This window comes from Medicago truncatula, chromosome 1 (genome assembly GCF_003473485.1).
Source record: "Medicago truncatula cultivar Jemalong A17 chromosome 1, MtrunA17r5.0-ANR, whole genome shotgun sequence".
Taxonomy (NCBI): domain Eukaryota; kingdom Viridiplantae; phylum Streptophyta; class Magnoliopsida; order Fabales; family Fabaceae; genus Medicago; species Medicago truncatula.
The window spans coordinates 34888772-34912895 of record NC_053042.1 but is presented as its reverse complement, the minus strand read 5'-3'; the positions used below and the strand labels follow the sequence as shown (position 1 = coordinate 34912895).

The following is a 24124-nucleotide window of genomic DNA, read 5'->3' as shown; positions in this document are numbered from 1 at the left end:
AGTGACCTCTACGGTACTTCAGAATTTTATCTTTCAGATGGGTGTGGCACATCAGATAATGAGTTGAATACTTATTTGAATGAAAGCCTTGAGCGCAATATGGAGATTAATGTTCTAGAGTGGTGGAAAGTTAACTCTGGCCGATATCCAATTCTTGCAAAAATTGCAAGAGACGTTTTGGCTATACCTATTACAACTGTGGCGTCTGAATCTACATTTAGCACAAGTGAGAGAGTTCTTGACCCATACCGTAGCTCTTTAACACCTACCACAATTGAGGCACTTATATGCACTCAAGATTGGCTCAAAGGAGCATCTTCATCCTTGATTACAACCGAAGATTTTGAGAATCTTGAATTGCTTGAGCAAGGTATGATAGAACAAGTTGACACATGAATTATTTTTATTATTACTTATTATACTTGAGCATAATGATTTTTTTTATATCCTCTATAGACATTTGTCAATCAGAAGAGGGCCCTAGTTGTTCAACTACGTCTACTTCTATTGCATTTGAAGATGATTGAATGGTAATTCATTCATTGTGCACCACTATGTCTTCTCTCCTATAAAATTCAGCTTTCATGCCTTCTTACTTGGAAATCTTAAAATGCTATTCATCTTCAATCTCGTAAAACCTAATGATAGTTTCCTCTTGCAGATTGTGTTGGTCTATGTCAAGTTCTCAATGATGTTTTGGATAGCATGAGCAAGAAGGGCATTTCTGGACCTATTTGACTTCGATAAAAAACCAGTTCATAACAAAATTTGGTTTAGGTAGCATGAACCGGTTCTGAACTGGACTGAACTGTATCGAACTGGTTTTTAAAAAATCCATTTATTTTGTGAAAGTAGTTTTTTGATCCAAATTGTATCCATAAATCTAGTTTGGATACAATTTGGATAACCATTTGCACACCCCTAGCCCTTGGCATTGGAGTTGTTTTGATCATGTTTGATTAAGACTAGGTATTAAGTGTGTTGATGATGTTTATTATTTACATGTTTATAGTAATTAGTAATGATGTTTATTGTTTACATGTTCATAGTAATTAGTATATGTTAAACCACCTAGCCATCCATGATCTTAATTTTCTTCAAAGCGTCTTGTGCGTCAAATTTCATTTTGTATTTCATTTTCATTCAAGATCTTGTGATTTTTGGAGTCAAGTTTTGTGTTCCATACGGTCAAAATCTATTTTTAGTGATTTGATTCGATTCACATATTGCATTCAAGCTCTTGTGTGTTTGGCTCATGAAAAATTGTTTAAAAACTATTTTTAATGTTTTGAATTGATTCATGTATATTTTGAATCGATTCATTGAAGTTCTCGGAAGTTTGGCTCATGAAAACTGCATTTGAATATATTCGAATTTGTAATGAAAAGTTTTGATTTGAATCAGAGTTTTTATGATTCGATTCAAATTATGATTCTCTTCATTTGAATCGAATCAAAATATTTTGAATAGATTCAAAGTTGTTTCTTGAACTATTGATTTGATTCAAAGTTGTTTGAATATATTCAATCTTCATTTGGAATTCTTTGAATCTATTCAATCTTCATGACAACTCGGATTTCATATTATGAACTATTGAATCGATTAAAGAACTAATAATTCATATCAAACCCAATTTTTTGATGTTATTTTGTGCCAAACTAGCTCCTGTCTCACTCACCTATGTATACCTAGACACACGCGCGCGCGCGCACGCACACACACACTTTTCTACTTGGTGAATCAATTGCAAATAACATTCTAGAGTCTCCAAACCTCTCTCTCCTCTTGTTCTTCAGATTAAACATTTTTTCTAAGATTCTTTGTGCATTTAGAGTCATATATTTCTAGAGTACTATAGGAATTGTATATTGGTTTCTTTGTGCACTAGTATCATAGATACATTGAGAAAAATGGGCTAAAGCATAGTAACAAAAACCTTATAAACTTTAGGAGAGCTATTCTTAAAGGAGCTAAATTCAAGAAGGAAGAAGATGTACCCAATTATTATGGATGTGGAAAATCGGGCCACGTGAAAAATGAATATCTGGAGTTGACCAAAGCAAGTAGAAAGTCCAACTTTAACCACAATGGAAATAGAAAAGGAAGGAAAGTCTATATTGCATGGAAGGACAATGATAACTTATCCACTCAAAGTGAGTCGGGAAATGGTGAAATTGCCAACCTATGTCTCATGGGACACTAGCATCATGAGGTAATCCGTTCTGACTCCGAATCCGAATCTAATCCTTCCTACGAGGAAATACAACAAGCTCTAGTAGACATGCATGGTGATGCTATGAAAGCTTTTGAAAAAATAATTGCTCAAAAGAAAATTAATCTAAAATTGGAACCCGAGCTTTCACAACTTAAAAATGATTTTAAATGTTTAAAAAACGAGCATGCATCGCTAGTAAATGAGAAAATTGTAATTCCTCGCATTGAGTCACCTAAATAAAATTCATTCAAATATGATTCAAATTGGATGGATTTAGCAAGTTGTGAAACTTGTCCTAGTTTACACGAAGAGATTAAATCTCTAACACGTAAACTAGAACAAGCCTTCTAAGCTCCCATAGTTTTTGGTATGAATTCAAAAGATGAAATGGCTCTGTCTAAGAGACCTTACAAAAAGTACTCTTATGTTAAAAACAACAAAAATCATAGCAAATTCCATGGACCTCACATTAGGTGTCAGTATTGTGGAAGAAGTGGTCATACCACACCTCATTGCCACATTAGAAAAGTTGAAGTTCCTAAGGGGGTAATGATGTGGGTGCCTAAATTTTTTGGTTGCACAAATAATCCCAAGGATCTAACATTTGTTGGAAACTTAAAGGCTCCAAATTGATTAGTGCAGGAGTGTCTTGCAACCATGGTAGACACTTTTCCTTTTTGGTTTTTGAAGGCACTTAATTGGTGATGTATCTATGATTTCCTAATTTTTTCAAATAAGGAACGCGGACATATCTCAATATTCACGCATCAATTATGGAGGTCCTTTGTTTTTACTTATTCCCAGAAGTTGGGAAAAGTTTGTTTGTTTTGATTGCATTATAGGATTGTTGGTCATGAGTTAAGTCGATGATGACACTTCACAATAAGCTCCATGCTTTGCAAGGACATTAACAGAAAAAGTGTGTTGAAGGCATATATGAAGATATCAAACAATTGACCTCACCATTAACCTTATCACAATTGAATTGCCACGAGAGACCTCTCATTGATCATTATTCTTGAAGTACTTGAAAAATGGAGTAAGTATTTGGTTATAGGTATTGAATTTCCATCGGAAGTCAATGTGTTTCGACACTTCTTTGGAAATTACCGTTCTTACGCTATTTGTGTTTATTATATTTTCTCATGTTAAAATTGCGATGTTATGCATGAGTATTTATTCTTAAATGATTTTATATATCCATTCTCGCATGCCATCATTTTTCTATGTTTTTACCTTGCATGCTTACTTGTAATTCAACTGCGATTGTTTACATATGTTGTTTGTTTGAGGGTGTTTTTTATAAAATATTGTTTGTTCAAATGTATAAAAAAAATTAACTATATATGTCTTATTTCTCTACTCATTCCCATGTTTTATCTTCATGTGAATTATCATTTCAATTATTGCCGCGTGCTTGTTTAATTATTGCACCTCACCAATAGTTTGGTTCTTTGAAGTGCATTTACTTACCTTTATATGCGTTGTTATGTTATTATGCATCACAAAAGTTCTATATGTGTAGAATCCTTTTAGTCATAAATGTAGCATTCCTTAATTACAGTTTTGTGCATGTGTTTCGTGTGTATGTATGTTTCTTGTTGCATGTTTTCTCATATCTAAAGCGATTATATTGTATGCTTACTTGTATTCAATTGTGATTGCATACTTGTATATTCATACCCTCTTCTACTATCCTTTGTCAAATGTTTACTTAGTCATTTATCTCCTTTTGATATTGTCAAAGGGGGAGAGATTATGTTGATGTACATGTAACTAACCTAAGTTGTTGGAGTGTTGCTTACTTATATGATATGATTTGCATATGTATATGCATATGTAACTATTTTTGCCTTCTTCCCTCTTTGCATGTATGTCAAGATTCATGGGAAGCTAAGTGGCAACATCAGCAATATTGGGTTAACATCATCAAAAGGGGGGAGAGTGAAGCTGCCCTTGATGTTAGAGTTGTTTTGATGATGTTTGATTAAGATTGGATATTAAGTGTGTTGAAGATTATTATTGTTTACATATTCATAGTAATTAGTGTAATGATGTTTATTGTTTACATGTTCATAGTAATTAATATATGTTAAAGCACCTAGCCATCCTTAATCTTAAGTCTCTTCAAAGTGTCCTGTGTGTCAAGTATCATTTTGTGTTTCATTTGCATTCAAGCTCTTGTGATGTTTGGAGTCAAGTTTTGTGTTCAATACGGTCCAAATCTATTTTTAGTGATTTGATTTGATTCGATTCACATTTTGCAATGAAGCTCTTGGCTGTTTGGTTCATGAAAAATTGTTCAAAAACTATTTTTTAATGTTTTGAATCGATTCATTTAATTTCTTGGGTGTTTGGCTCATGAATACATTTGGATAGATTCAAATATGTTCTGGAAAGTTTTGATTCGAATCAGAGTTTTTCTGATTATATTCATTTGAATCGAATCAAAATATTTTGAATAGATTCAAAGTTGTTTATGGAAGTGTTGATTCGATTCAAAGTTCTTTGAATCTATTAAATCTTCATAAGGAATTCTTGATCTTTGAATCGATTCATTTAATTTCTTGGGTGTTTGGCTCATGAATACATTTGGATAGATTCAAATATGTTCTGGAAAGTTTTGATTCGAAACAGAGTTTTTCTGATTATATTCATTTGAATTGAATCAAAATATTTTGAATAGATTCAAAGTTGTTTATGGAAGTGTTGATTCGATTCAAAGTTCTTTGAATCTATTAAATCTTCATAAGGAATTCTTGATCTTTGAATCTATTCAATCTTCTTGACAACCTGGATTTTATATTACGAACTATTGAATCGATTCAAGAATTAATGATTCAAATTAAACCCAATTTTTTGTGTTATTTTTGGCCAAACTTGCTCATGTTTCACTCACCTATATATACACTGGCACGCGCGCGCGCGCGCACACACACACTTTTCTACTCACTAAATCAATTGAACATAACATTTTAGAGTCTCCCAACCTCTCCGTACTCGTTCTTCATATTAAACACTTTTTATCATATTTTTTGTGGATTTTGAGTTTAGATTTCTAGAGTCCTATAGGGATTGTATATTGGTTTCTTTCAAGGAGCTTAGTTGAGAACCAGGGTCCAATGGAAAAGAGGAATTTCTTTCCACCTCCAAGGTGAATTGGGAAGGTCTTTCTAATCTTCTCGAGTTCAATGGGATCCAAACTTCGAACATTGAAAAGAAGAATTCAATGTGAAAGAATTCCAATGATTGCATAGGAGCTTGAGTTTAGAAGACTTAGAGAATCTTCAATTTCAAGGGTTACTTGAAGATTGAACATTAGGGATATCGTGGGAATTCTTTATAATGATAACAATTTGTAAACAATTGTCAATAATAGTGGACCCCACTTAGTGGGATAAGGCTTGTTTGTTGTTGTTGTTGTAGTGGAATTCCTTGATAGAGACGTTTACTATCAAGAAGTGTAGTTGTACCCTAAAGCGAAGACGAAAGGAGGAACTACTATAAAATTTCAGTGTTCTTCTCTTCCTTTTCCTTTTAGATTTTTGTATATGAATTATATGTTTCAAGCTATTTGATTTGATTGTGATTAATTTTTACACTTAACCTAATTTTGATTCATTGAATTAGTAGGATTCTTTTTAAATTCAATTTTATCACAATTAAACTTCAATTAAGTTTCAAATCATTAATTCATATATTTTTTGTGCTTTAGTGCTAGTGTGGTTTATTGCAATTAGGTTTGGTTTGAGTTTGTCTAATTTTGTGATTTGTATATTGGATTATTGATATTTGATGTGCTTAAAAAGATTCAACATTTGAACCTCTCAATTCAACTTTGAATCTTAGATTTTAATTATTGTCTTAAGAATTTGTTATCGTTGTTGGGCACGAATCCGATAAGTCATAAGTTTTCTCGCAAACTCTTTTTAAAATCGAAAAATGCTATTCACCCCATTTCCCCTTCTAGCGCACTTCCTGTTCGCCATATAGACCAACACTCACATCGTAGCGAACTAAAGTTCAAGTTATGATTGAGAAAAATACTCATATTTAATGTGCAATATATCTCTAATAAAAAAAATTATGCTAACAAGTGGCCTAACCCTTTGGACACTTGTTAAAGTTTCAAAAGATGAAATGATTTATAAGTTTTATGTAGAAAAAGTTTATTTTTGAAGTTTTAATTTGTTAAATACACAATTTTCAAAAAAAATAATTCTTCTTTTGACTTCTAAACAAGTGCCAAATGGCACTTGTTAAAATTCCCAATGAAAAAATTGTTTAGCATACACTCTAAGTTGTCATATCTTAACTTAATTTTCTTTATTCGTAAGAGTAAAAGTCGAATTTCTTATCATTTAGTGAAACTGTTTGATTATTTTTATTTTTGGCAGGGAACGGGGGTAAAGCCCTGAGCAAAAAAGATCTGCATAATTACATGGATACCTTAGGCATGGAAGCACCGACAGGCCCATAATTTTTTAGCACTATAGGCAACATTTAATATTTTTGTTTGGCTTAAATATGCAATCTGTCCCTGTAATTTGGACGCGTTTTGATTTTCGTCCCTGTAAAAAAAAAAATTAAAAACATCCATGTAAATTTTTTTTTGTTTTAAAAAGGTCCCTGACCCCACTATTGAGTTGAAGTGGCATGGTTTTGGCCACGTGGCGCTGATGTGGCATGCCACATAATTAATTAATTAATTTTTTTTCAAAATTCTGAAAATTCATTTTTTTTAAATTAAAAATCATAAAAAAATCTAAAAATTAAATTTCCGATTTTTAGTTAAAAAAATATTTTTTTTCAAAATTCTGAAAACTCATTTTATTTAAATTTAAAAATCGTAAAAAAATAAAAAAAAAACTGAAAATAAAATTTTCGAATTTTTTTTTTTAATTCTGAAAATTAAATTAAATTTTCAAAAGTTATAAATTTTGAGATTAAATAATTTTTAATTTAATTTTTCAAAAATTTATTTCTAGACTTTAAAACTCTAATTTCCAATTTTTTTCTTCATATTTAAAAAAAAAATTGGAATTTTATTATGATTTTTTAATTTATTTTCAGTTTTATTAATTTTAAAAAATAAATCAGTTTTTTTAAAAAATAAAATAATGACGTGGACTGGCACGTGGCCAAAGCCATTCCATGTCAGCAAAAAAGTGGGGTCAGGGATCTTTTTGAAACAAATTTTTTTTTGCAGAGATGTTTTTAATTTTTTTTTTTACAGGGACGAAAATCAAAACGCGTCCAAATTATAGGAACGGATTGCATATTTAAGCCTTTTTGTTTTTAAAGCATATACATATACCTAGTTTTTGAGAAAAAAGCATAGATTTACATCTATGCGCTTTTCATATCATATCGTGATCTACTTGAACAAAAATAAAAACTATAAGAGTTTACCTTTCAATTTTTTTTGTTAATATAAAAGTATTTATTTCAATATAACTAACGAAATAATCATTTAAAGGTTCATCTCTCATATGATTTCCCATTCGATTCAAGATAATATTCATATAACCGAAAGACATTAGCGAAAAAAATAGACTTTTAGTGTACTAAAAATTAGTGTATTGTTTTTAGGGTTAATTATAGTTTAAGTCCCTATTCGCGTTTCCAACATTAGTCCCTACTTAAATTTTATTAAATTTTTTATCCCCAACGTTCTTTTCCGTTAGCAAAATAGGTCATTGTTGTTAATTGTTGCTAATTGAGCAAACGGTGAAGCACACGTGGATGCCATATCTGACTTTTTTTTGTTGGGTTAAATAAATTTTTAGTCCCTATAAAATTGAGGCATTTTAAGTTTAGTCCTTACTTAATTTTAATAGTTGTTTCAGTATTAGTCTATACTCAATTCAAATTTGTTTAATTTATGCTTAAACTCTTAAGTTTTTTAACAATTTTTTGTAGACGTGTTAAGAACTTTACTAAAAGTTCCTCCGCTAAAAATTATCACAAAATTTGATTTATATGTCCAGATTTTATTACTTTTATCTTTAACTTTTATCGTTTTCAAAAATTCATATTTAATTCGCTTCATGTTAAAAAATTCTAAATTTTAGTAATTGAACCTTTCATATTGTTCTAAACTTGTCTCGAAAAAATCGTTCAAAAATTTAAGATTTTAAGGATATTTAAACAAACTTTGTTTTAGCAGGGACTAATATTTGAAGTAATTTTTTTTTTGTAGGGACTAAAAAACCTACTAAAATTAGTTATGATAGTATTTTCATCATGAAAAGATATTTTTGACTAGTAATTATTCCAAAAAAAAACTATCAATTCGGCAACAAAACCACCCACGCCCGCAATGCAAGAGAAGTCATCGATAAGATAGTGAAAATTGTGAATTTTTTTGGCATTGGGATAACCACTCCGCCCATTTCGTCAAGATAAAGAAGACGTAGTTTATCATAACTAGTTCCTGCCAAGAAAAAAAGGGTAGCACCAATAAATCCATGAGATATTATTTGTAAAACGGTCTCGTTGAGCCCAATATCACTTTTAGAATCAATTCCTAAAATTATGAAACCCATATGAGATACTGAAGAATAAGCTTTTTTTTTTTTTTTTTTTTTTTTTAAATTACGTTGACCAAAAGATGTTGAATCAACATAGATTATTTGAATAGAACCTAATATCATTAACCAAGGGCAAAATATTGAATAAGTGTGGGTAGATAATTCCATATTAATTCGAACCAATCCATATGCTCCCATTTCATGCAAAACTAGTGGTAGTATACAAGAGTTTAAGCATAAATTGATCAAATTTGAATTGAGCAGAGACTAATACTACGTGCATAGTATTTTTGTAAGGACTAAAACAATTATTAAAATTAAGTAAGGACTAAACTTAAAATGCCTCAATTTTACAGGGACTAAAAACATATTTAACCAAAAAAAAAGTCAGATGTGGCATTCATGTGTGCTTCACCGTTTGCTCAATCAACAACAATTAACAGCGAGGACCTATTTTGCTAACGGAAAAAAACGTTGGGACCAAAAATTTAATAAAATTTAAGTAGGGACTAATGTTGGAAACGCGCCTATATATCGGGACCTAAAACATAATTAACCCTTGTTTTTATAGAGTGAGCTATAGTCAAATTTTATTCTTCCCTCCTCGTGTTTTTTTTTTTTGGTTGAGGAAAAGGTGCTTATAACATGTCATTAATAATTAAAGTTTCAATACAACTGGGTATAACAAAATAAGTAACGGAACTAGCGAGAAATGTGACCTTTCCTGCGAGAGTATGAGCAACCACATTTATTTGTCTCCTAACAAACTCCACTTCCCTCCTCATGCTTTGATTTGTTCTTTTGGTGCATGAAATATAAACATTATTTTTTCAAAGCCAAGTGGGGGTTAAGACCCACACACCCACAAACCTAGGTCCGTTATTGCATGCAAGCCTAAAAAATATCATAAAAAAATGAGACATATATATTGAAAGAACAATCCGTACATATTTGTCCTTAACAATTTTGTTTTTTTTGGAGATTTAGATGAAAAATAATATGCATACTGAAATTGAAAATTAAATTTAAATGAGTTCAAATTAAATAACAGATGAAAGTGAAACAAGCAAATTAAATAAAAATGAATGATAAAATAAAAAAAATATATATAACAAAAACACAATAGAAATAAAGTAGTGTGTTGCACGACTATTTTTTTTCCTTGTAGTCGCACAACACACTAGTACTTATTACTTACCCAAGAGGTTCTGGGTGCAGGTGCATATTTTTTGTAGGCAGTTGGGTGCAGGGATGGGAAAGGCAAAATCCACCTTTGATATGCTCTATTGATGTCTAATACTTATTCATGAGTGTTTTGATGTATGGTTATATGGCCTTTTAATTTCCAACTTAACAAGAGGTTTTACATTTGAATTATAGTTTTGAAAATGCAGCAACATTAAATCTCTTGAGGGACTAAAGTTTTGCCGCCCATTATTGTAGTCGTGTCTAATTTGAGAGATTATTAATAATAATATGTGCAGTTGCATGCAAAGATTATTGGCTTCACGCCAATAGTAATTCGGTAACTGATGCCAGAGATTTTTTTGGGAAGAAAATACCAAAATTGTTATAAGTGACGAAATGTGAAATAGATAGACGTTTTTCTACTTATTAAATTGTGAGAGATTTGTAATAATATGTGTAGTTGCACGCAAAGATTATCGGCTTCACGCCAAAAGTAATTTGGTAACCGATACCAGAGATTTTTTTGGAAGAAAAATACCAAAGATCATTGTTATAAGTGACGAAAATGTGAAATAAATAGATGTTTTTTTTTATTGATTAAATTGTGAGAGATTAGTAATAATATGTGTAGTTGCACGCAAAGATTATCGGCTTCACGGCAAAAGTAATTTGATAATTGATACCAGAGTTTTTTTTTTTTTTTTTTAAGAAAATACCGAAGATTGTTATAAGTCACGAAATGTGAAATAGATAGATGTTTTTCTATTGATTAAATTGTGAGAGATTAGTAATAATATGTGTAGTTGCACGCAAAGATTATCGGCATCACACCAAAAGTAATTTGGTAACCGATGACAAAGATTTTTTTGGAAGGAAATAACAAAGATTGTTATAAGTAGCGAAATGTGAAATAGATAGATGTTTTTTTATGGATTAAATCGTGAGAGATTAGTAATAATATGTGTAGTTGCACGCAAAGATTATCGGCTTCATGGCAAAAGTAATTTGATAACTGATACCAAAGATTTTTTTTTAAGAAAATATCAAATATTGTTATAAGTGACGAAATGTGAAATAGATAGATGTTTTTCTATTGATTAAATTGTGAGAGATTAGTAATAATACGTGTAGTTGCGCGCAAAGATTATCGGCTTCACGCCAAAAGTAATTTGGTAACTGATACCAGAGATTTTTTTTTACAAGAAAATACCAAAGATTGTTATAAGTGATGAAATGTGAAATGGATATATGTTTTTCTATTGATTAAATTGTGAGAGATTAGTAATAATATGTGTAGTTGCACGTTTCTTCAAAAAAATATGTGTAGTTGCACGCAAAGATTACCGTGCTTCACGCCGAAAGTAATTTGGTAACTTATACGAGATTTTTTTTTTTTTTAAGAAAATACCAAATATTGTTATAAGTGACGAAATGTGAAATAGATATATGTTTTTCTATTGATTAAATTGTGAGAGATTAGTAATAATATGTGTAGTTGCACGTTTCTTCAAAACAAATATGTGTAGTTGCACGCAAAGATTACCGGACTTCACGCCGAAAGTAATTTGGTAACTTATACGAGATTTTTTTTTTAAGAAAATACCAAAGATTGTTATAAGTGACGAAATGTGAAATAGATAGATTTTTTTCTATTGATTAAATTGTGATAGTAAAGTAATTAATCAGTTAAGGATGTGATGTGAATAAGTGCAAGTGTGTGAGTTGTGCATCTTCTCTTATACTATTTTAAAGTCATATATATTTCATATTCTGTCCAAAGCTTTCAAGGATCAAAAGAAAAGGAAAGACCACTTTCACACAATTTCTCTATTTAATTTGCTAAGCAATATCCAAATACAGTAGTGGCAGATGAAGTACACCTGATGAGATCTTCACTTTCACCCTCAAAATAAATTTAAAAAAACTTCAACATGAAGCTATTTTTGGATCATCAGTTTCTCTCTCTCCCTCAACTCTGAATTTGTAAGAGATCCACACATCTTCCTCAATATTTATTATTACTTGAACATAATCAAATTTTACTTTATTTTTTTTCAATATTTTATTTCTTCTCTCTATTCAGGTTTGAAGAAGACCATTATAATACATAAAGAAAAAGCTTCAACATGGAAGGAAATTACTACCTGAACAGAAACACAAGAGATCATGATCATCATCATCATAACTTGGGATTTGAGGAGCATTCATGGGGAACATCATGGCCAGCAAGAAACTATTCTTGTAGTTTTTGCAAAAGAGAGTTTAGGTCAGCTCAAGCTTTAGGTGGACATATGAATGTCCATAGAAGAGATAGGGCAAGATTAAGATCATCATTAATATCTTCTTGGGTTAATTCTGATCAATGCCCTAATAATAATAAACCAAACCCTACCCCTAGCTCAACTACTCCTTGTTCTTCTCCACTTTATCTCTCTTTATCTTCTCCACCTTCACCTTCCTTACCTCATACTATCCATGATGATAAGAAACCAAGATTAACACCTTCTCTATCTCTTCCTCTTTTAAATCCTCAAAGAAGTGAAATCATGATGAGTAAGAGCATCAAGAGCTATGAAGAGGTGAAGAAACACAATGTTTTGATGAATAATGAGCAAAACATTACATTGGAGTTAGGAATAGGGTTGTTTAAACACCAAGAGGAAAAGTTAGATTTGGAGCTTCATCTCTAGCTAGTTATGTAACAATCAAGGTGCAATTTATCAAACAAATTTATATATATAGTTCAGTGACTAGCTAGTACTGCAAATGATGTGCAACTTCAGATATATTTGTTTTAACTTTCTTGCATTTTAATTAGGACTTTTTGTATTATTATGCATTTCAAGGACCTTATTGTTTAGTATTTCTTTTGTAATTTGTTGTTTAAGTTGGATGAGTTCTTTTGTCAAAAAAAAAAAGTTGGATGAATTCTAAATATATATCTTGTAATGATCAAGTGATTTAGAAATTTTTCAAACCATGATTCAGAAAATATTGTAAGTGATGAAATCTTCAAAGATATGCATTATTTCTTTTTCATAATGTTATATATATGTCTTATCAATTAGCAATCATATTTTGATTTTGGTCTTTGTTCTTCTCACCTTAAAAGTCTTACAGTCAAATTTCAATGATTCTTGTTTAGTCTGACTGATGTAAATATTGAATTTGTGTGATTTGACTGATTTTATAATTAAACTCAATTTCTTGGACCAGTCTTGATCTTTTAGATTTATATAGATGATGAGCATGTGACTTGCATAAAATATTCCTCATAATAATACTCTTTATCTTGATGAAATTTTCTGTCATATGTTCTTTCTTGGAAACAGTATACCAAGTTGAACCAGATTTCAGTGAGAGCAAAACATTTCATCATCACAAAATCCTCAATTAGATTTATTAATTAACTGTATATTGCATATAAAAAAACATCAAATATATGTAATAGATCAACATAATTTTCTTTCAAAAAACTATAAATCCAATGAAGAACATGCATGCTTAGACTTTCATATGTTTATACAATCAACAAGTTTTCCTCAAAGTATTCACATTTGCACCTCTTCTCTGAATTTTTTCACAAGTTTTTTTTTCCTCCTTTTTTCTTTTTTAATATTTCTCTATTCCCTATATGCCCCCAAAAATGGGATGTGGGACAGTATTTACTCAAGTATAAATAGGTGTAGAATAAAAAGGAAGACTCAGAAATGATGTCATGAGGGTCAGGAACATTCAACAAGTTATGAATTCAAGGTCCTTTTCAGATGTATACAACTGTTTGAACACAGAACAAAGAAGACAGAGAAAACAAAGGCTAGAGATAGAGAGTTATGCAAACCATCAACTCTCTTTCTTTGTGCTACTTCTCAATAAGTCTCATTTTTCAAAAAATATGTTCTCCTATATATATAAATTCCTTTTCAAATGATTCCTAATTATTCAAAAAAAATATTGAATGGCAAATGATATGTTAAAATAAAAAAATACTCATAAATTTGAACATATGATCGATCACAATTATTGACCGTCGTAAACATCATACATATTAACATGATGTTCGAGAGTTGTTAACATGTCTCTCCTCGAAAAAAGAATTTAAACTGTCATTTTGATGATTAGTCGAAATTATATGGTTACTTTAAAGCAGTTATTGGAAAGGAAAGACTCTAATCATGATGGATTAAAAAAAGAAATTACAGTCAACTAATAAAAAATAGACAACATTGTAGCCAAATTAATAAAAAAAGAAAAAAGTCAGAGAGGTGGTACAATATATTCAAAGTGGTACTAGTGTTGGTGTAATCTAACGAGACCATTATATTAGATATTTTGCATGTTCCCTATGTAATACATAGCTCCATGCCATGATGACTTTTCCCAGTACAGAAATTCTTGGCTATTGACAATACCTACCAAAACAAGAAATCCATCATCATTCTATCCCTCCCTTAAATATAAGTCTCTTAAATTCAGTACCCAAGATAAAATTTAAAGTAAAATAAAATAAAATAATAAAATCCATATGTCATTATAAATTATAATTGTAATGCAAGGGATTTTAAGGTAGCTTTGAAGAAATTGAAGTAGATCAGAAATTAAGTGCAATGATGTCATAAAAGTATATGAATGAGGAATGAAGGGTTGAGAGGAATGGACATAAAACAAAAACTGGTAAAGTGCAATTTTAGTGAAAGAAAAGAAGGAAGAATGGGATAAAGTAAGGTAGTCGGCGGACGTCACTATCTTCTACCATTCAATATTTAACTTTCATTCACTCAAAACTACCTTTGCCATCAATTAATTCAAATGAAAAACTTCACCTTTCCCCTAGACAAGAAACTAAAGAAACTCCCTTACAAAATAAATAAATAAAGAAACTAGTATCTTTACATAATGAATCATGCCATATAGTTTTTTTTTTTTTTTAAGGAAAATCATGTCATATAGTTATACACTTCATATATACATTTTCTAATATGTTAAATTATTATTTATTTAACTATATTTGAATGTAGCATTGAGGAAAAATATATTTAATTACTTATATATTAATTATTTATCAATTAGAAATTTTAGTGCATACATGATCAAATTAATAGTAAGATTGATTTGTCTTTGTGAGCTTAATTTAGTTGATATGTACATTACATAATATATAGAGGTAGGAGTTTGGACCCTAAACCCCAAACATTCCTCTTATTCACCTAATTAATAAGTGAACTTCTAACCGCTATGATACTTGATCCAAAATAATTTAAAATTGATTAGATTTATAATTTAAAAATTATATTTTAGGGATATGAGTGGATTCATCCCAAAAACACGCCTTTAAGTTTCTCTAAAAGTTTTCTCCTTTGGTTACATGAGATTCACAAAAATAAAAAAGATGAATAAAGTCTTGAAATAGAGTTTCAGATACATGCAAATAGTGCCACGATTTGACTGTCACGTGCCACATTTTCAGGTTAGCACACAATACGATTTATTCCTCCGTGCCTTTCCATTACCACAACTCCAAAAAATGAACTAAAATCGTGCCACGATTTTGCTGAAACTTCAACATCAATTTTGAGCCAAATTTCAAGAAGGTACATGTTGGACCATTCATTCAATATTAACCTTATATATGAATAAACTATATATTGTACATTGTCATTAAGTTAGTTAAGCCGAACACATATGATCTAATAAGGTTAGGCTAATATGATTCTATGAGTATCTAATAGAGTGTAGGCTTTTTAATGCCTTGAGACTAAATAATAATTCTATTTTTGTGATTGGATAACGTAGGAATATCAATGGATAACCCTAATTTGGGCTCTGTAAATAAGGTGATCATGGTATGGCCTGAATCATACACACTTTGTGGTTGTCTGTTTTGACATATTCCAATTATCACAACGAAACATGGAGAAAGGTAGAATTCTTTCATATACAGCATGTGTTGCTCTGGAAGGCCACGTCACATCACAATTTCTTCATCATGAATTTTGGTATATATGCTTTCACATATTATTTCTAATGATTAACATGATTCATTACGAGTTTTAAGAACTAACTTCGGGTTTAACCATATCCACATTTAGTTCTCGAAACACCTTGAATAAGATCACCTCCATTGGAAGGAACCTATGGAAAATAGAATTGTTGCCTTGCTCTTCACCAAGGTTGTCAATCCGAGTACAAAAAAAAAGGCGGTCAAGCTCTCAAGTTAACTCTACGACCGAGTTTACAGTTCTAGGTTACAAAATCGAGTTGATTGGCCTTAAACCCCTTTTTTTGGTAAACTCTTATGAGTTCAAGTAAATTATGATAAAATCTAACCAGACAATTGAACTCAAGTGGTTAATTTTCTCGTCATTTTTCCTTCGATGACGATGTGTAGAAGACACATCACATCATTCAGTGTGACAGTCATCTCTCCAATAGGCAAATAGAAACTACTGTTCTCCTTATGCTATCTCTCTGAAAATGCCATAACCATAGCAATACTGATGGTCTTGATCCCAGTCTGAAGTAGTGGGAAAATACCGGATCCATGAACTCGAGTCCAAAACTACGCCAAATGGTCTGCTGGCAACACAAGTGTAGCAACCTTCGTCCCATTTTCGGCTACCTTTAGATTACACCCGTGAATCCGAAATACAAAAAAAAAAAAAAAAAAACGAACCGTTAAAAAAGTATTAATTAAAATAAACATAGCGGGAAAAGCATCGGGTGCATGTGGGGATGTAGGTAAACCATTGCTCAGGCTCATCAGGATCCTCATCCTGGCAGCGCTCCTCAATGGTGTTGAGTAGGGTCTACTACATGGGATGCACCCGTCTCTGAGGTCCCCTTCATGCCACTCCTACGCTCCTCCCCCCTCTAACGTATACGGTTCGCCGCCACTCTCTTTACGGTCACAGTTTGTCACTGCCACTTTGTCAAGTCGGCGCCTTTTTGGTTTTTCAGACATATCTACACAACAAAAAACAATGAAAAATTCATTTAACCATTTTATCAAACACTTGGAGTGTAGAATATAAAACATTAATTCACTGTGTTATTTCAACTTTTAAACTATCACATTTAAGTTAAGAGTAGTGTTATTTGAACATCAATTTGCTTGACAACTAAATGGACAATCACATTTTTACAAAGAAAAGTATGTATTGACACAAATATCAAAGTAATAGAGAGAAAAAATAAAAATATAATATGAGTATGAAAGAGAAAGTTGTCACAAAAATTGTTAGAAAAGGGTTGTACAAATATCATTTCTCTTAAGTTAAACCTGGTCTAAACAACATTGGCATTGCAAACTGACAATCATATAATCATTTACCACAAAAAAATCAACTTTTACATAAACCATAAACACTAACATTTTATCAATTTAAACAAAAAATGTAACATATAAAACAAAAAACTAAATGTTGAAGGATCATGAACACTTAATTGTAGTTGAAGTTGATTTGTTAGAAGTTGAAGAAATTCGTTTTTGGAAGTTTGGAAAGAGAAAAAGATTTGTTTTTTAAGTTTCGAAGGAATGAGTTAATTGATGTTGTTGTTTTGGAATAAACCAGAACGCAACGACAGTTAACTGACATTGAAAGATTTAGCAAGCATCACTTAATTGTTGTTGAAAGATAGCGTCATTTAATTGTTGTTGAGGGTTGTTAAGGTGATTTTGGGGTGTTAAAGAGCGGTTTTATGAGTGAGATGAGCAAAATCCAATTTACAATTGGGTTAAGGTTCAGTATTACTGTTTCAACCAGTCTCTAACTCAACCCACCCTTAATTTTTAGTATATTACTTTGGTGCTCCTAAATATAATATTTCAGGTAATATCAATATAACTTGTCACCGCAAGCATAACTTAGTTGGTAGGGATAATAGGGTCGGTGTTTAAACCCAACATCTCATTTATTCACTGTAGGTGAGCTCAAGTCATTAGACTATATGACAGGGAAAAAAAATCAATGTAACTTCATTTAGATAATAATCTTGAAACGAATTGTGCAACCGTAACAACCAAATTTTGAGTTTGGGTTTCTTTTTTTTGGTAGTGCTAGGTTTGGGTATCTGGTGTAATACTAAACGATGTTGAATCTTTCACGTTAATTTTAATCATAATTGAAGATTACCTTGGATCAACTTGCTTTCTTCTTAAATAGATGGTTTTTTTTAGATCACTTTTAAAGAATTGTGTTTTTTGTTTTTTTTATAAAGCATACAATTAGTTAATGTAACAAGTTGGAAACTGAGGATAATCTGTTCCGGTGTGAAGTTATTAACAATGATTCTTAGTTTTGTGTTGGTTGGTTGCGGTTTTTTGGAAACAACATTTCATTTTTTTTACATTGCTGCAGTTTTGGATCTATTTGACACTAAATTCACCGCTGGTCGGGTATTTTTACGGTTGCTCAAGAATTTGTCGTAGACCATTTGACTCAGTTTGGAAATCTGCGTGGAGGTTCTCGGCAATCTATTATGCACGCGCCCTTGATTTCGTTAGCTAGCTAGAGTGTGAAAAATTTGGAAAGAAAGAAATAACAAAATCTTTAATGGTAAAGAATGTTCAATGTTGCAGCTTGTGGATAGGATTAACTCTCCTTTTTATGGTTGAAAGCGAAGTTTTTTTTTTTCCTTTCAATTATCATAGTTGGTGGCTTAGTCCTCTAATAATTTTGGGCATTGGCTAGTTGTTATTTCTTCTCTTGTTTTTGTTTAAAATTCGGATTGACAATATGGTTGATGAAATTTAACTTATTTAGAAAATTAATTTTAAAACATTTTTTTAATTTTTTTTGTTTTATTAAACTCAATATCATGTCGCGGAAGGGAGTAACTTATTCAAATGTGAGTAACGTTTAACCAACTTAAAACTTTTAAAATGTAAGGTACTAACTTAAAACTTTTAAAATGTAAGGTAATAACTTAAAACTTTTAAAACATAAAGAAACAACTTAAAAACTAAAATAAACCTAAGGGATCAAATATACATACAATTAAAACATTTTTATTAAGCGACATGGTTCGGGAGGGAGGGACGGGGAATATCAACATTTTGAGAAACTTATTTTGTATCAAAAGAGTCATTTGTTTCAGTTGAGAAGAATATTAATCTGTCATAACTTTCTTTTGAACATTTGAAAAAATAAATTGCATTATCTTGTGTCTCCAAGCCTGAGACGAGTAAGGTAAATTTTGGTCATGAATATCAACTCTAAAAGGTAAAAATTTGTACTCACCTTTAAAATTATTTATCTTGGCTATGAATGGATGGGATGTTAATTCTACAATATGGGAATGTGTTTCACCAACTTACCATATTTGATGACATCTCTCAATTTCCATTTGACCCCAAGGAAAGGGTAAGAACTTAATATTGTATTTCATGTGTTTGACTTGTGTTTTTTTTTTCTTCTTTTTCCATGTAGGTTATGATGGACTAAATTCGAGGTCGATTATTTCAACTTTTTTTTCCATAATGAGGGAATGACAAAAGGAGTTAATTAGGACAAAAACAAAGAATTTTTTTTTTTAACAAGCCAAAATAATATAATATAACCACAAAGCAATCAATAAAGCACAAGATGTGCCTTAGAGATTACCAAAAGTATACAAAGAGAACATAAAACACAAGTAACCCAGCAAATCAAAACATTAGCCTATACCCAAGCAAGTTAAAGGGCTAGACCACCACTGCTGAGTTCCAAAAGTAAAAATGACATTTTTAGCTTGCAGCCAACCTAAAGACAATAACTTAATCTTATAAAGCAGACAGGGAATGGGAGTAAAAACATTGTTAAACAATCGACTATTGCGCTCATGCCACACAACCCAAGCACAAAGGAGCCAGATGAGTTGCATGAAAGAACATTTAGCTTTACCGCCACCTGCCATATGAGTGAACTGAAACAAATGAGCAGAAATAACATCAGAGTCCACCCCATGAAAACCAATCCAAGCTCGCGCTAACTGCCAAATAGAACCAAAAGTTAAACACGACAAAAAAAGATGCTTGACCGATTCAACAAGGCCACAACCAGCAACACAAGACACCATATCTGGAGAAAGAACCCCTCTAGCCATCAAATTGGACTTGGTAGGTAAACGATCACGGAGAAGCCTCCAAGCAAAAACAGAAACTTTCAGTGGAACCTGTTTATGCTAAACCAACTCTGTTACCGGATCCACCAAAGGAGCTTCCTTTGTTGTTAGAAAATCATAAGCACCACGAACTGAATAGCCTCCTGAGGGGTCGGGAAGCCACACCCATTTATCTGAAACATTAGGAGACAAAGAAACATCAAGAAGTAAGGCCCTACACTCCGCCACCATCTCCTCCTCCCACGCCCACAATCTACGCCTCCACCTCCACACATCCTCCCAAAGATTCGAACTTACTGAAAACAAGTTAGCCACCGTAATGGATTTACTCTCAGTAAGATCAAACAACCGACTAAAATGCTCACAAAGGGGAACACCCCCAATCCACCTATCATAACAAAGAAAATTACAAAGTGACTACTTTAAAATAATTTTTAGTTTTCTTTAAGTTTAATTTAGATTGTATTTGGTTTGGATTTATTTTACTCGTTAAATGGTGTAAGTTCAATATGGATTTAGAGAATTGACCTTACGATTTTATTAATAAAAAGAGTATTTCTTTAAATATTATTGTAAGATTTTCATTTTTCAAATATGAAATGTAAAATTTTAATGAGAACGTCGAGTGAGAATTACTCATCTTTGATTCTTGGATTATAATCTTAATTGAATATTATCGATTAATTCCTTACTATTATGGTGAATAGTCATAGATCGACTTATCAATCTTCTTGTGGCATCTTCTTTTCCTTTTTCATTTGCAACTTTGTTTAAAGAAATTATTTGATTAAATCTTTCATCTCTTATGAGTTTCACTGCCCTCTTGATCATAAAAGATACAAGAAGTCAAGTGTATGAGAAACCACTTTCAATCAAGCTAGTTATCATAAGGAAGTTATTAATAATAATAATTTTAATCAAGAAGCTACAAAATATGTGGGACCTCTTTATTGCATAAAAAAATGTGGGACCTCTTTATTGACATTTTCCTTAATTTTTTTTTTTTTTTGAAAGAATTCTCCTTAAATTTCGTAATGTTGTCTTATGAGACATATGTTTCGTCTTTCTTCAACATAGATAGTGGTGTGAAAGATCTTTATGTTTAGTTCACACGAGAAAAAAATCACAAACAAATTAAAATATACATATTTGATTGATTCAATGGATATAGAAGCCAAGCCAGTCATTGGTCTAATATTAATCAAATTTTACTTCTAAGGTCGCCACATGCTAAAGATCTATCTTTTTCCTCTCATTCTCTTTCCAAATGTTGAAAAGAACTCATCTTGCGACTTAAAAAATTGGTGGCATGTGAAAGGACTATGATTTGGTTAATATCAATTAAATAAGTAAGTAGTTAATGATAAATAGTGGTATTATGTTTATAAGAATTTAAATTTCAACTATTGTTAATCTCTACAATCTAGATTTTCACTTGCAGAATGAGTTCTTTGATTCGTTCTCTATATATTGTAGCCACTAATAAATTTAATAGTATGATAAAGTGACTCGATGGTTTGGAGAAGAAACATAAAAGTTGAAGTGATAAAGAAATTACGACTTCAACTCCACTTACTAATAAAATAACAACTAATAATAATTAAAAGTTTGAAACAAAAACAAAATTGTTTGCACCTTCAAGATTGAGAATACTTAAAGAAACAAATGGTGAGAGTAGAAGTAGAAGTCGAAATAGGTCGGACCATCTAACAAGAGTTTATAGTGTAGCCTACATCAACCTTGTTGATCTAGAGTGATCAGAAAGCTCAGCCTCTATCGAGCAGCAACCTGCTGAGATGTGAAATGAGGGAAGGGAGGGTGCTTGCAAGCACTTCAATGCTTAAGAGAGTATAAGACCTCACGGTGCGATTCAATTTTTTATAATCAACTTCACCCCCTTCAATTTATCAATTACAACATTTCCCCACCAACCTTACAATGTTATAGACAATCAAGAATGGAGCACAAGATCATAAAGTTGTTTTCTTACGACCAATAGTTATTAAATCATATTGGTTTCGGTCTCGGTCAATTGATCTAGACCTAAGAACCAACAAACAATGATCTGACACATTTTTTAAAAGAGTTCACATACCAACGTTCTCCTAAACATCCAACTACCTCTCTGATACAAGAATCCGATCCAACCGACTCATATATAGCTTACCCATTAGGTTGGAACCATGTTAATCATCTACCAATTATACATCAGTGAATTACACCTTTTACAACGATTTTAAAACAAGTGTGATTTTGGACTTTTCCACTAATTGTAAAACTTGTGTGTAAAGTTCTTATTTAGAACACTTGGTGCTTTTTACACCGGTTTCAAAATTGGTGTAAAATCCCCTCCTTACTAATCTATTATACTACTACGTTATCAACGACTCCAATTTTTTGTTGATAGAATCAACGACTCCAATTCGCACCAATATATTAGTCCTAAATGCATTACTTATTATAAAAAAAAAAAAAAAATCATAATTAATCTCGTTTTTTTGTTAGTCCTTCGGTTCTTATGGAAAGAAGATCTTGATAATCTGAAGTTCAGTCGTGAGAAATGTATAATATAAAAAAGGCTAAAATATGACATTGGTCCCTGCAAATATGCTCAATTTTGGTTTTAGTCCCTGCAAATTTTTTTTATAGTTTTTAGTCCCTGTAAATTTTTTTTTTTTTGGAAATGGTCCCTGTCCCCAATTATGTGATGATTTGTCACTTTTGTGCATATGTGTCACATGATGATTGTGTTTACTTGTCCAGCTGGCATCCACGTGGCAAGACACTCATTTTAAAATCATTTTTAATCATTTTTAATAAAAACAATATTATTTTTTATAATTCAAAAACAATAATTATTTTTTAATTTAAAAATAATAATAAAATAGATACAAAAGGGGAAAAACGTTAGAGTTCCTCATTTTCCCCCTTTCTTCTGTCGATCTCCTCCAATTTCCTTCCTTCAATCTTCAATCCAATCTTCAATCTTCAATCCAACCTGTTCGGAAGCATAAATCGAATACAATATTTCGTTTTTCTTCAATCATCCTTCCATCTTTGCTCACTGTCATCTTCGCACATCCTTCCTTCCATCTTCTTCGCATTTCCAGACGGCCAACCAACAATGAGCAGTAGCAGAGGTTATTCGGGTAGTAGAGGAGGTTCACAGTCATATTCGATTTCAAGGAATGGGGAGAGAGTCATAGGCCAGTTCGAACTCAACCAAACGGGTTGGAACATTTTTCGGTTATGTTACCTGCTTGTGGATGTTGTTTGCCAATGAAGATTTACGTTGATAACACTTATGCGAATCAAGGGAGAAGGTTCTGGAAGTGTCGCAACGGCGGATGGAAACCAAGCACAAGTCTGCACAAAATGTGAAACCATTGATGAAGGCATTCGAGTCGAAGGAAATTGCAAAGTGGAAGGCGAGATACGAGGATGAGAAGAAGAAAACCATGCTCATTAGTTTGATTGTCTTTGGTTGGTTTGTTAAGAATTGATGTTAGTTGAATGTTAGTTGATTGTGTTTGGTCTAGTTGGTTCTCTGTGTATGTATTATATTAGTGGGTTGTCTGTGTTAGTTGATTTTTAATCGAGGTTTATGAGTAAGAGTTGTATGAACCCTGATGTAACCTTGTGTTTAATGAATGAAAAATTTATGTTGTTTGTTATATTGATTGTGTTGAATTAACATAACATTAAACTAAAAGGCATTGTAGCCATAACATTGTAGCATTAACGTAAGCCTTGTAGCATTAACATAACATAAAACTAAAAGAAATGGCATGAGCCAAAACATTGTAGCATTAACTTAAAGGCAATGTTTTAAGCCATAACATCAAAATAGCAGACAATGTTTAAGCCATAACATCAAAATAAAATGCATTGTTTCAGCCATTACATTAAGATGAAAATATGTAAATAAAGTAGCAGGTTCTTCATGGATGGTTCTCCTGACTTAGCACTCCATCTCCCTCATCTATTCCAATTGGGTTGGTCTCTAGAGTCCCTAGTGCACCTAATTTGGGTTGTGGACCAAAGTAGCAGGTTCTTCCACTCCTTCTAAGGTTGTTAAGGTTGTAAA

General features: G+C 31.6%; 1 protein-coding gene across 1 annotated transcript; it reads left to right on the top strand.

The window, feature by feature from the left end:
• The first annotated feature begins 11709 nt into the window (after positions 1-11709).
• Positions 11710-12824, top strand: LOC25484309 (transcriptional regulator SUPERMAN). The gene is made up of 2 exons (XM_013613085.3): positions 11710-11919; positions 12020-12824. Exon 2 carries the CDS (start codon positions 12063-12065, stop codon positions 12624-12626), a length of 564 nt encoding a protein of 187 aa, XP_013468539.1. The 5' UTR covers positions 11710-11919; positions 12020-12062; the 3' UTR covers positions 12627-12824.
• Positions 12825-24124: the final 11300 nt, after the last annotated feature.